The 12,693-nt window shown below is 38.4% G+C and overlaps 1 protein-coding gene across 7 annotated transcripts in view; it reads left to right on the top strand.

Moving 5' to 3' along the window:
- The window catches only part of MSRB3 (methionine sulfoxide reductase B3), a 211,744-nt gene that overhangs the window by 190,322 nt on the left and 8,729 nt on the right, over window positions 1-12,693 (top strand). For 4 of the 7 annotated variants that reach the window (XM_016923087.4, XM_016923089.4, XM_016923093.4 and 1 more), the window contains one exon: window positions 5,744-5,811. The exons of 2 other annotated variants lie outside the window; for them this stretch is intronic. In XM_016923087.4, coding sequence (XP_016778576.3) covers window positions 5,744-5,811 — 68 coding nt within the window. Of the gene's footprint in view, window positions 1-5,743; window positions 5,812-7,235; window positions 7,293-12,693 lie in introns of all 7 variants that reach the window. One more of the 7 variants, XM_016923088.4, reaches the window with a different exon arrangement.

The raw sequence follows: 12,693 nt of genomic DNA, 5'->3' as shown, positions 1-12,693 counted from the left end.
TGCCATGTACCCAAATCTTCAACTCTTTCTTTTTGTCAGAAAACTGCTGTTACCTAGATCTTAACAACAAAACGACTTTTGGAAGATACTGACATTCGAAAAAGGTTGAATTTAAAAACTATGTTTGGGACAAGCTTACTAGCACCCCATACAGGTTTCAAACCAGAGTTCATGGTGCTTTACACAGCAGATTGAAATTTCACCATATTTTGATGATTTTTTTACCTGAAAAAGCCCTCTGCCATAGAAGAATATTCTGGCAAGAATGCTTCCCATACACTTACTCCCAAGAGGTCAGTCTTGTGGGCCAGTCTAGGAGGAATTGGCCCAAAAATGACTGTAAACTCTGAATGAGGCAGCTCTGACATCCCTTGCCCAAAACACCTGAAAGGCTGTCCTGTGGGTGTAAAGAGCTTTTATGGAACCATCATGAAATAAAACCATGGTGACCTGAAATTTGGTAGCCAAATCAGATTCCTAGCCCACATGAGATTTTCCTAATTTTTAGTTGATTACAAAACCATACCAACTTGTCAGATTATGAATGCCAGGGAGTTAGTTTCTTTCTTTCTTTCTCTATTTTTTTTTTTTTTTGGAGTCTCACTGCTCTGTTGCCCAGGCTGGAGTGCAGTGGCATGATCTCAGCTCACTGCAACCTCTGCCTCCCAGGTTGAAGCGATCCTCCCACCTCAGCCTCCTGAGTAGCTGGGATTACAGGTGGGCACCACCATACCTGGCTAATTTTTGTATTTTTAGTAGAGATGGGGTTTCACCATCTTGGCCAGGCTGGTCTTGAACCCCTGACCTCATGTGATCTATTCACCTCGCCCTCCCACAGTGCTAAGATTACAGGTGTGAGCCACCATGCCCAGCCAAGGAGCCTCATTCTTATTTCAAGATTTTCAACTCTCCTCCCTGCAGTGTCTACCCTGCTATTCCCAGTAAGCATATACTCACTCACCCTTATTATCATGGAACCAGACAAATTTTCTGGAATAAGCAGAAGGGCAAGTCAGTCAGAAATTAATAAGTGCACAGCCCCGACATGGGCAAGGTATAGAAGCGTAAATAACTAGAAAGCAAAGTAAAAGAGGTTTTATGTATAAATACAGCCCAGGAGAGAGTCATAATTGTTAAGTTGCAGTTGCCTGAACTTTATTCCCATGGCCTTCAATCCCACCACAGGATTTCTTTTTACCTTAATGATACTGTGGATTGAATAACCTCTGTCAATAAGTCAGGCACTTGATCCATTATTTCTACTGTGAGGTAGGTAGTCTTATCCTCATTTTACAGATGATAGTGCTAACAGCTCAAAACATTAAGACAAATTACATAGCTAGTCCATGGCCAAGCTAAAATTGAAATCCAAGTTCCTGTGACTTCAAACACTGAGCCCCTAGCTCCACTCTGGGCTGCCTCCCATGTAGGACACTGGCTACTTGGATAGTGTTCAGCTGTGGTGGGTTTGAACCTGGGGGAAAAATGTATATAGCATTTCTTATTTGTTTCAAGTTAACTGCAATTCACGCTTCCGAAACACATTCTGCATTGTGACTGTGTTATTTCAGAGAGGCCTAATTAAGCCTTCGTACGTCTTGATTTTCTTACACTTTGGTGACAGAAAGTTTCATATTTTTCTTCAAAGGGCTAACTTTAACACTCCTAATAATTCTTTTTTTTCAATTAAAACAATTTTTTTACTTCAATAGCTTTTGGGGTACCAGTGGTTTTTGCTAACATGGATGAATTCTATGGTGGCAAATTCTCAGATTTTAGTGCATCCATCACCCAAGTAACACTCCTAAGAATTTTAACTACCACAGCAAAAAAAGTCCTATTCTGGATTCATATGGAAAAAAGAAAGAATAGAGGTGATACTAAAGATGCATTTAACCAAAATATTCAGTTTCTGGCATAGCTGATCCAGCTCATCCTTTCTCATCCAAAAAGATATAAAGCCCAGGTGGTGGGGGTGGGGTGCCTTTACCAATGTCACTAAGTCAGAGTCTACCATGGGAGGGTGAAGAAGGAGGACAGGTTCGTGAGGGCTCTCACCACACTCAGAGCATGTCTGCAGGACACATGATGGACCTATCCCAGGAACTGATGGAATAAAGAGGTTTGTTTCTGTTTGATTACAATTCATGACAGATTGATAACTGCAGAGGCATTCGAACTTGAGGTTTTACCCCCCTTCTCTTTAACACCAGAGCTTATAAGGCTACTCAGGCATCTGGTGTTTGTTAGACGGCTGCGTTGCATCATCCTTGTGATTGCTGGGGAACATCTCCTAGCATTCGAACGATTGGAGGAAAGACTATGGGGCACAAAATGGCCTCATCCGGTTTACATCTTTATTACTGCGCTTCTCGCATACCTGCTTACATCTGGAAAAAATCTCCAGGTAAACCTCTTGGGCTCTTTCTCTAAAGAGTAACTGTAATTATTAGGGCTATACCCGAATTCAGCTTAGAATAGGTATGTCGCTGAACTTCAGCCAAAACCCTGTGCCTGTCTAAAAGAGATTTTCTTTTTTTTACATCCAATTACATAGGAGGGGCCTTTCCCCCACACATGGCCAGTGGGGTTCCTGATTCTTTATGCCCAAGGCTTCTATTTATGCCCTTAGGGAAAAGACAGGGAAACTTTAGGGAAGAAACAGAGATCTCTTCATATCTCCTCAGTGTTTTTTCCTCACTACCAAATCCCAGAATTCTAATATGGATTGCAGATCATGTCAAAATTTTACAAATGCTAAATCTTTACCCTGCTAGGTACTATCACAAACTTTACCTTACTAACCAAGAGCATCAAAACAAAACAAAGAACAACAACAATAAAAATTACAAACAAAGCCAACTACCATCTCTGTTTCCAGCCTATCCCTCTAGTATATGGAGTTCATCCATTCAGCATGATTTATTGAGCACGTACTAGGGTACCAGGTACCATGCTTGGCACAGGAAACCCCAAACTGAATAAGACTCCCTGTGTCATGCAAGTAGCTGGAAAAACAGACCTGCAGCTAATTATGCATAATACTGGCATGTTGCATAGGGTTATGCAGAAGTGTGAATAAAATGTAATGAAAACTCAACTGGGAGAAGGATGAATTATCCTCCCCTAGAAAAGGGATGAAGCAGGGAGAGTGGCAGTCAAGGAACTTCACTTAGAGATGAAAGTGCAGCTGGGTCTTGAAAACTACGTAGTCTTTCACATAGGAGAGACGAAAACAAGGTGGTTCAGAGAAACAATTGGGGTGTGATCTGTAACTTTTTCAAACACATTTCTGATTATTTTGATAAGTAGTTGTTGTCTAAGATCATCTCATAAGATGCTTTTTTCCATTTGCTTCCCCCCTCTCCTTTTTAAGACATATATATATATGTCTTAAAACATATATGTATATATATCCAGGCACACTTCATCTTACTGTGCTTCACTTTATTGTGATCCACATATAGTGCATTTTTTACAAATTAAAGGTTTACGGCCACCCTGCATTAAGCAAGTTTTTGGTGCCATTTTTCCAGCAGCATGTGCTCACTTCGTGTCTCTGTGTCACATTTTGGTGATTCTTGCTATATTTCAAACTTTTTAGTGATTATTATTACATCTGTTATGGCAATCTGTGATTTAGTAATCTTTGATCTTACTCTCATAATTGTTTTGGGGCACCACCAACTGAGTCTATATAAATGGCAAACTTAATAAATGTTGTACGTTTTCTGACTGCTCCAATAACAAGTCATTTCTCTATCCCTCTCCCTCTCCTTGTGCCTCCCTATTTCTTGAGACACAACAATATTGAAATTAGGCCAATGAATAACCCTACAATGCCCTCTAGGTGTCCAAGTGAAAGGAAGAGTCACATGTCTCTCACTTTAAATCAAAAGCTAGAAATGATTAAGTTTAGTGAGGAAGGCAGGTCGAAAGCCAAGACAGGCTTAAAGCTAGTTCACTTGCACCAAACAGTTAACCAAGTTGTGAATGCAAAGAAAAAGTTCTTGTAGGAAATTAAAAGTGCTACTCCAGGGAATGCATGAATGATAAGAAAGCAAAACAGCTTTATTGCTGATACAGAGAAAGTTTGAGTCATCTAGATAGAAGATCAAACCAGCCACAACATTTCTTTAAGCCAAAGCCTAATCCAGAGCAAGACCCTGACTCTCTTCAATTATATTAAGGCTGAAAGAGGTGAAGAAGCCACAAAAGAAAAGTTCGAAGCTAGCAAAGGGTAGTTCATAAGGTTTGAGTGCCAGGTGTAATATAATAGTGCTATAATGTAAAAATGCAAGGTGAAGCTGCAAGTGCTGATGGGGAAGCTGCAAGTTATCCAGATGATCCAGCCAAGGGAATTAATGAAAGTGGCTACACCAAAAAAGACTTTCAGTGTAAATGAAACAGCCTTCTATTGGAAGATGATGCTACCTAGGACTTTCATCACTAGAGAGGAGAAGTGAATGCCTGGCTTCAAAGCTTCAAAGGACAGGCTGACTTTCTTTTTAGGGTCTACTGTAGCCGGTGGCTTTAAGTTGAAGCCAATGCTTATTTATCATTCTGAAAATCCTAGGACCCTGAAGAATTATGCTGAAACTACTCTGCCTGTTTTCCATAAATGAAACAACAAAGCCTGGATAACAGCATATCTCTTTACATCATGGTTTACAGAGTATTTTAAGCCTGCAGTTGAAATCTACTACTCAGAAAAATGATCCTTTCAAAATAGTTCTGCTTACTGACAATGTACCTGGTTACCCAAGAGCTCTGATGGAGATATACAAGGAGATGAATGTTGTTTTCATGCCTGCTAATACAACATCCACTCTGAAGCCCGTGGATCAAAGAGTAATTTTTTAAGCCTTTTTATTTAAGAAATACATTTTGTAGGGCTATAGCTGACATAGACGGTGAGTCCTCTGGTGGATCTGGGCAAAGTAAATTGAAAACCTTCTGGAAAGGATTCACCATTTGAGATGCCATTAAGAATATTCATGACTCATGAGAGAAAGTTAAAATGTCAACATTAACAAGAATTTGAAAGAAGTTCATTTCAACCTTCATGGATGATTTTAAGAGGTTCAAGACTTTAGTGGAGGAAGTAACTGCAGATTACGGTGGTGGTGGAAATAGCAAGAGAACTAGAATTAGAAGTGAAGTCTGAAGATGTGACTGAATTGCTACAATCTCATGATAAAGCTTGAACAGAGGAGGAGTTGCTTCTTACAAATGAGCAAAGAAAGTGATTTTTTGTTGTTGTTGTTTGTTTGTTTGTTTTTTGAGACAGGCTCTTGCTATGTTGCCTAGGTTGGTCTCAAACTTCTGGGCTCAAGCTACCCTCCCATCTTGCCTCCCAAAGGGCTGGGATTACAGGCCTGATCTACTGCATCCAGCGTGAAAAGTGGTTTCTTGAGATGGCATCTACTCCCAAGGATGAGGCTGTGAACATTATTGAAATTACAATATAGGATTTAGAACATTACATAAATTTTTACAAGGAATTACATAGATAGGAAAAAGAGCAAAAATTAAAAATACTAAAATGACACCAACAACAAAAGAATATTATATAAACTTAGTTGATAAAGCAGCAGTGGGATTTGAGAGTACTAACTCCAATTTTGAAAGAAGTTGTACTATGAGTAAAATGCTATCAAACAGCATCGCATGCTACAGAGAAATTGTTCATGAAAGGAGGAGTCAATCAATGCAGCAAACTTCACCACTGTCTTATTTTCAGAAATTGCCATGGCTACTCCCACCTTTAGCTACGACCATCCCGGTCAGTCAGCAGCCATCAACATTGAGGTAAGACCCTCCACCAGCAAAAAAAGTTATGACTCATTGAAGGCTCAGATGATCATTAGCATTTTTTAGCAATAAAGTATTTTTAAGTAAGGTTTGTACAATGTTTAGACATAATGCTACTGTAGGCTTACTAGACTACACAATAGTATAAAAATAACTTTTATATGTACTGGGAAGCCAAAAAATTTGTGTGACTTGCTTTACTGAAATATTTACTTCCTTGCCATGATCTGTAACTGAACACATAGCATATCTTCAAGGTATGCCTGTATGTATGTATGTGTGTGTATACATACATGTATGTGTATATATATATGTATGTGTGTTTGTCTATGGACACCTATACATATATACACACACATACATACATACATACATACAGGCATACCTTGTATGTATATATACAGAGAGAGACAACCAAAGGAAAAGGAGGAGGAGGAGGAGCTTAGGGAGAGGCTTCCGTGCCATTTCTTGCATTTTTGCATCCCACATCTAAGAAGAAAGCAGACTCTGTAAGGTCCTTCGTACCTGCTTATACCTCTGTTCTACTGCCTCTTCTCAGGGCAGACTATCATGAGCTTATCTGGACCTCTGCAGCATTGCCAAACTGGCTTCCTGTCTCTGTGCTCTCTCCCCTCCTCCCAGCCTCCACAATGAAGCCAGTGACCTTTTGAAATTATAAATCTGGGCACCTGGCATCCACTGTAGGACGTGGTGCAGACAAACTGTAGTTGAGTCTACAGAGGCCCTTCACAGTCTGGCTACAACCTGTCTGTCCTGGCTCCTCTCTCACCACTTCTTCCTCACTGAAGACTCTTACTACGCACAGAAGGTGGCACATCCTTTTGTATAATGCTTTCTGCCTGAAATGTCCTTTTGCCTTTTTTGATTCATAGGCTTCAAGGATCCCTCAAATCCAGACTCCAATAGCATCTCTTTCATGACGTATATTGCCAATTTCCTTTCCTCCTCTGGCATAAATGTACAGTCACGTGATGCACAATAACATTTCAGTCAATGACGGACCTCATATATGACCATAGTCCCTTAAGATTATAATGGAGCTGAAAAATTCCCATTGCCTATTGATGTTGTAGTAGTTATAGCACAGCACGTTACTTTTCTGTTTAGGTATGTTGTGATACAAAAATACCACTGTGTCACAATTGCCTGCAGTATTCAGTACAGTAACATGCTGAATAGGCTTGTAGCCTAGGAGCAATGAGTTATACTAAATAGCCTAGGTGTGCAGTAGGCTATACCATCTAGGTTTGTTGAGTATATTCTATCATGTTTGCACAACAACAAAATCACCTAACACATTTCTCAGAATGTATCATCATTAAGTGACTGTATTCCCACTCTCACTTGTTCAGGTCTTAATTCTAGAGTTCATCACTTTGAATAATTGTCTCCCTCACCAGATTTGGAGCTCCTGTTGAGGAAAAACACTTTGAATAAATCAATATCTGGAACAAAAGGTAATTAGAATCCATTCTAAGCAAAATAGCTGGTGAAATTCATTTTCACTCCTCTTTTCTCTCATTTTCTTTGCCTTATCCTATCCTTTCTTGTAATACCCCATGTAGATCTGTTCTCTGAGCAATGCGCAGAGAACTAGAAGCTTAATCTGCTAGAAAATAGCTACCACCTACCCCCAGCATTTATTAAAGGCTAAACCCATACTAACATTCATGATCTCATTTAGTCTTCTGGGCAACACAGAAGTCACAGACCAGAGGTTTAATGCAAGCTTTCTTTGCCTGAATCTTCTTAAAAACATATGTTTAAAAATAGATTTAAAGGGTACAAGGGTAGTTTTGTTACTTGGATATATTGCATAGTGGCAAAGTCTGGGTTTTTAGTGTAAACGTCATCTATAGTGTCCATCGTGCCCCACAGGTAATTTCTCATCCCTCACCTGCCTCTCACCCTCCCACATGCCTGAGTCTGCAGCATCTATTACTCCATTCTCTATGTTCACGTGTACACATTGTTTAGCTCCCACTTACAAGTGAGAGCATGTGATATTTGACTTTCTGTTAGTACATCTTTTTGCCAATATTTAAAAACCAGGAGATCTCACATCAAAACCCCACTTTTTTGATTATTTGGAATACAGAGAGAATCTGGCAGTTCCGGGCAGCTGCCAGGTAGTGCCAAGTGGCAGCTGCACACTTGAGGTGAGGATGACATTTCCATTTTGCCACAAGCCTTGCCATTTTCCATGGGCTCCCATTTGTCTTTATATCTGCACTGTTTCATTGTTTCTTAAAATATGCAAATATTTTGTATCCCTGCTTCTACCAAAATGGAAAAATAAATATACAGTATGAAGGCCACAGAACTTTTTTTAAAAAAACCTACCTATCTCCTGTAGACATCTGGTTTGTAACCCCTGTGGTAGGTAATATTATTATCCCTATTTTGCTGATGAGGAAATAGAGGCACAGGGAAGCAAATAACTTCACCATAATTATGTATCTAGAAAGCATCCGGCAAAGACATTTGACTATAACGCCTATACTCTTAAATGGAGGTCTCCAAACTTTTTGATCCTACACCTCTATATAAATAAAAAATGTTAGCATGTCCAGCTAATATGTACATTCACTTTTAAATTATGTATGTTCACCACTAAAGTAATATAGTATTCAATTCTAAAATACATGCAAAAGTGAACAATTTTAAAAGATGAGAAAAAAATTTTAAAACATGAATTTTAAAGTAATTTTAATGTTATTTAAGATGGCATAAAGATGTTTACCTTTACTAAAATAAAAAGATGTTAATAATATCTTTAATGACAGCAGTGTGATTTGAGTACATTATTATTTTTTAAAACCTGGGTTTAAGAATTTGTGAAACAGTGTTTAAAGGTCTGAATCTAAATTCGATTTATCTTAATATTTGCTGAAGTGGCTGACATAACTGAAAACTGCATTCTACAACAATGTCCCACATGGAAAGGTGCATGACAGGCTTGCTTACAGATCATGATATTCATTTTTTAATCTCAAATGCTGGCGTACAATGGTGTATGTGGAATTTTGGCTAGCAGATCTTCATATTCTCAGATGTCAATAAGTATGACTGACAATTATTCAAAGGTATTTTTTAAATACTTGAAAAATTTTCAAATGCCATTGAACACCATTAAAAACAGGTTTTAAAATTCTGATCTCAAGTTTTTTGAGCATGCAGCTATGAAAGATTCTTTAAGGTAAGATGCAAACATAAGATTCTTTAAGGTAAGGCCCAAACATGAGATTCTTTAAGGTAAGACACAAACATCTTTTTATTCAATAAAAAATCACACAATGGAAACAGTTCCATTCATGTTCAAAATATTTTCTCCAGATCTGATTTTCTTTAAAAAAAAAAAAAAAGCAGCGCAATTATTCATTGTTGAGATGGCATTTTTACCTGAAAGGAATGGATTGAATGTATTTTTCAAAGATAATTTTTAAATAGCACACTACTGGCAGATGCTTGTCATCACAGAAAATGTTGGAAAATTTGCAACTTTTAAACTTTTTAAATTTAAATTTTAAATTTTAACTTGGAACTCATTTTTATGATTGTTAGCCCTTTCATGAAATAGGCCCAGTAAGTATAAAATATTTTCTTGGAACTCTTAGAAAGAACTCATCTTGATGAATGATAACCCTTCCATGAAATAGCTGGAAAGTATAAAATATTGTCATAGCTATTATTTATCTCACTGCAAGGTATTATAAAGATTTGACTGTATTTCCATGACCTATATTTCTAAAATTAACCATACACAGTAGCACTTCTGGCTTCAATCCCTCAGCTGAGCATTTGTCTACAAATAAATAAAGCACTGGATGATTTTCACATGCAGCACCCTTTCCAGAACCTTCTCATGGAATCTGGAAAGAATGGATTCTGGAATCTTGTGGAATCTGGAATCTCATGGAACATTCTTTTCCCCAACACTCCAGCCAAGGCAGCCCCCTCACTGGTGGCCACACCTAACAGAGTTTGCCATAAAGCATTATGTTTATTAAATTGATTATTTCCATCTTTTCTTTATTGGCTCACACAAAAAAGTTATGCATTATTGAAACAAATGCAGCAAATACCATAAGCCAAGATGTGCTAGAAACATCTACTCTTAATGCAACTGTAAAGGAAATTTCTGCACTATATAATTTGTTGGAATACTTGCTTCTTCACATCTTCACCATGCTGTGTCTGCATCTTCCAATTGCATTTACTTTCAGTAAATACATTTTAGTTTGTGATCATTGTGAAAATTTATTATACAAAGTGGAGGCATTACTGTCACATCCAACTAAAATAGAGTCAAGAGGCCTTGAAAAAAACATGCAGGTTACAAGGGGACCACTTCAATTGAAACAACCTGTTGTGACTTCAAGACTAGTTTTTTCTTTCTTTCTTTCTTTCTTTCTTTCTTTTTTTCTTTCTTTCTTTCTTTCTTCTTTCTTTCTTTCTTTCCTTCTTTCTTTCTTCTTTCTTTTTTTTTTTTTTCACAGGGTCTCTCTCTGTTGCCCAGGCTAAGTGCAGTGGCATGATCACTGCTCACTGCAGCCTTAACCTGCCAAGCTGAAGTGATCCTCTCACCTCAGCCTCACCTGTAGCTGGGACTTCAGGCGCATGCCATCATTCCCAGCTAATTTTTTAATTCTTTAATTTTTTTTTAAGAGACGGTGTCTCACTGTGCTGCCCAAGCTGGTCTTGAACTCCTGGCTTCAAGAGATTCTACTACCTCAGCCTCCCAAAGTGCTGGGATTACAGGCATGAGCCACCACACCAGACCAAGACTAGTTTTACTGTGGTAGTAACTGCCACCACTGGCCAACCAGAGCTCCCCAGCTCAGGCATAGCCACAAGTGTTAACAAACTTTCTTTCAAGACAATTTATGTAGTTTTTCTCTCTCCTGACAAAAGCCCAACCTTCTCCTTTGTTCTTTGGACCCACCAGGGGCCACCCCAGTCTGTTGAATGTGCCCTGACTTGCAATTCTATTCTTTGAATATTCACAGATAACACCTTTTGCTTGGGATTGCATCCATCCATTTTTATTTGATATTGACACTGTCTTCTTTTCAGATTATGGTAGTTACTGTCCCTGGGGCAGGAAAAGCAGTTGCAGAGAGACCATCTTTTCTATGCCTGGGTGAATGGTCATATCCTTTCTACTTTTGGTCCACTTCCAACACTTTACCTTTCAATGTTGTGAAGTATCTCCAAGAGGTGCTCTAAGGAGACTTTTTATTTTCTTTTGCCAGTGTCACTTCTTCTGAGGCATTTTTATCCTTTTCATCACCTCCACTTTCCTCATTTATGTCAATAAGTTTGCCTTCACTACATTCTCTGGCTGCAAACCTAGAGTGTCTCAAAGGGTGGCAGTGTGGACATCCATGGTCCCCTGTTTCTTCTATAATGCCATTTATGTTGGATTCTATTTCATTTCCAGCATTATCACTTTTCATTTCTTTGCTGCATTTTCCTATTTGTTAATACCTTACGAGGTTGCTCACAGTTAATCTACTGTGGTAATTGAAATTTGAGCTGTGTTTCTAGTAGACTAGTGTTATTTAATAAAGCTGTAACTAAAATTTGTGCATAATGGAATCATGCAAAGTGATGACTACCTATACTGGCAAAGCATATTTTATTTAATTTTTCTTATTTTAGATAGAAGTTATATAATTAGTTTTAAAGTTTTCCCTACCTCCCGATACAATGTCATGTGTATTTGTGCTATTCTGGGCTTCTAACACGAACTTATTGAGCTTAACAACAGAGGTGATCATAATATCTCCAAGATATAATTTGCATTTTAATAGTGCCCCTAAATACACAAGTACTGTGGGAATTTAGGCAAGGCCTGTTGGATAACATCCTTACTCCCACTACTGAGCCTTGGTTCCCATGTCACTCTCTCTTCATAGGTAAACAATGAAACTACTTCTTTCATTGATTCTCTAGTTAAGCTTTTCTACATCTTCTGACATTGTCTTAGTTGTTTGTATTGCTTTAACAAAATACTTGAGACTGGGTAAGTTATAAAGAACAGAAATTTATTTCTCACAGTTCTAGAAGCTGGAAGTACAAGATCAAGGCACCAGCAGTTCTCACTTGTGTTGAGGACCCAATCGTTGCTTCCAAGATGGTGCCTTGTTGCTGTGTCCTTTAGCTGGGTTGAATAGTGTGTTCATATATAGTAGAAGAGCAGAAGGGCAAAAAGGGGCCTACCTAGTTCCCTCCAACCCTTTTATAAGGCACTAATCTTATCTATGAAGGTAGAGCCCTCATGACTTAATCACCCCCCTTAAGGCCCTAGCTCTTACCACTGTTGCCTTGGGGATTAAGTTTCAACATAACTTTTGGAGGGAATGCGAGCATTCAAATCATAGCAGATAGCTTTGTAAAATAACTTCTAAAACACTTTTCTACTTTCCCAGATATGTCAGAAAATATACTAGTTACATTTTATTCCAAGAAATACCCATCCTGAGGTCTCTCTCACACACACAAACACACACACACACACACACTCTTCACAATTCTGTGCTCCAGTTTGTACTGGTTGCTTCCTAGATCCTCTGTATAGCTGATGCCCTGGATCCTTGTTTTGCCATTGTCCTAAGCATTCTTTTCACCTTTCTCCTGTGCTGGGTCCTTTGTTACCAAATGCCTTCATTTATGCCTTCTTTTCAGCACAGTACATCCTCTCTGGTTTCCTATGAAAAGGCACATGCAGGGTTAAAAGTTTTGTAATTTGGTATGTTTGAAAATAAGTCTATCCTGCTCTCACACTTTATTAGTATTTCCACAGAGTATAGAGTTCCAAAATGGAAATCATTTTTCCCTTCAAATTTTGAGGCA

The sequence above is a fragment of the Pan troglodytes genome, chromosome 10, assembly GCF_028858775.2.
Source record: "Pan troglodytes isolate AG18354 chromosome 10, NHGRI_mPanTro3-v2.0_pri, whole genome shotgun sequence".
Classification (NCBI taxonomy): domain Eukaryota; kingdom Metazoa; phylum Chordata; class Mammalia; order Primates; family Hominidae; genus Pan; species Pan troglodytes.
The sequence above is the reverse complement of the archived record's forward strand: the minus strand, read 5'-3'. Positions and strand labels throughout refer to the sequence as shown.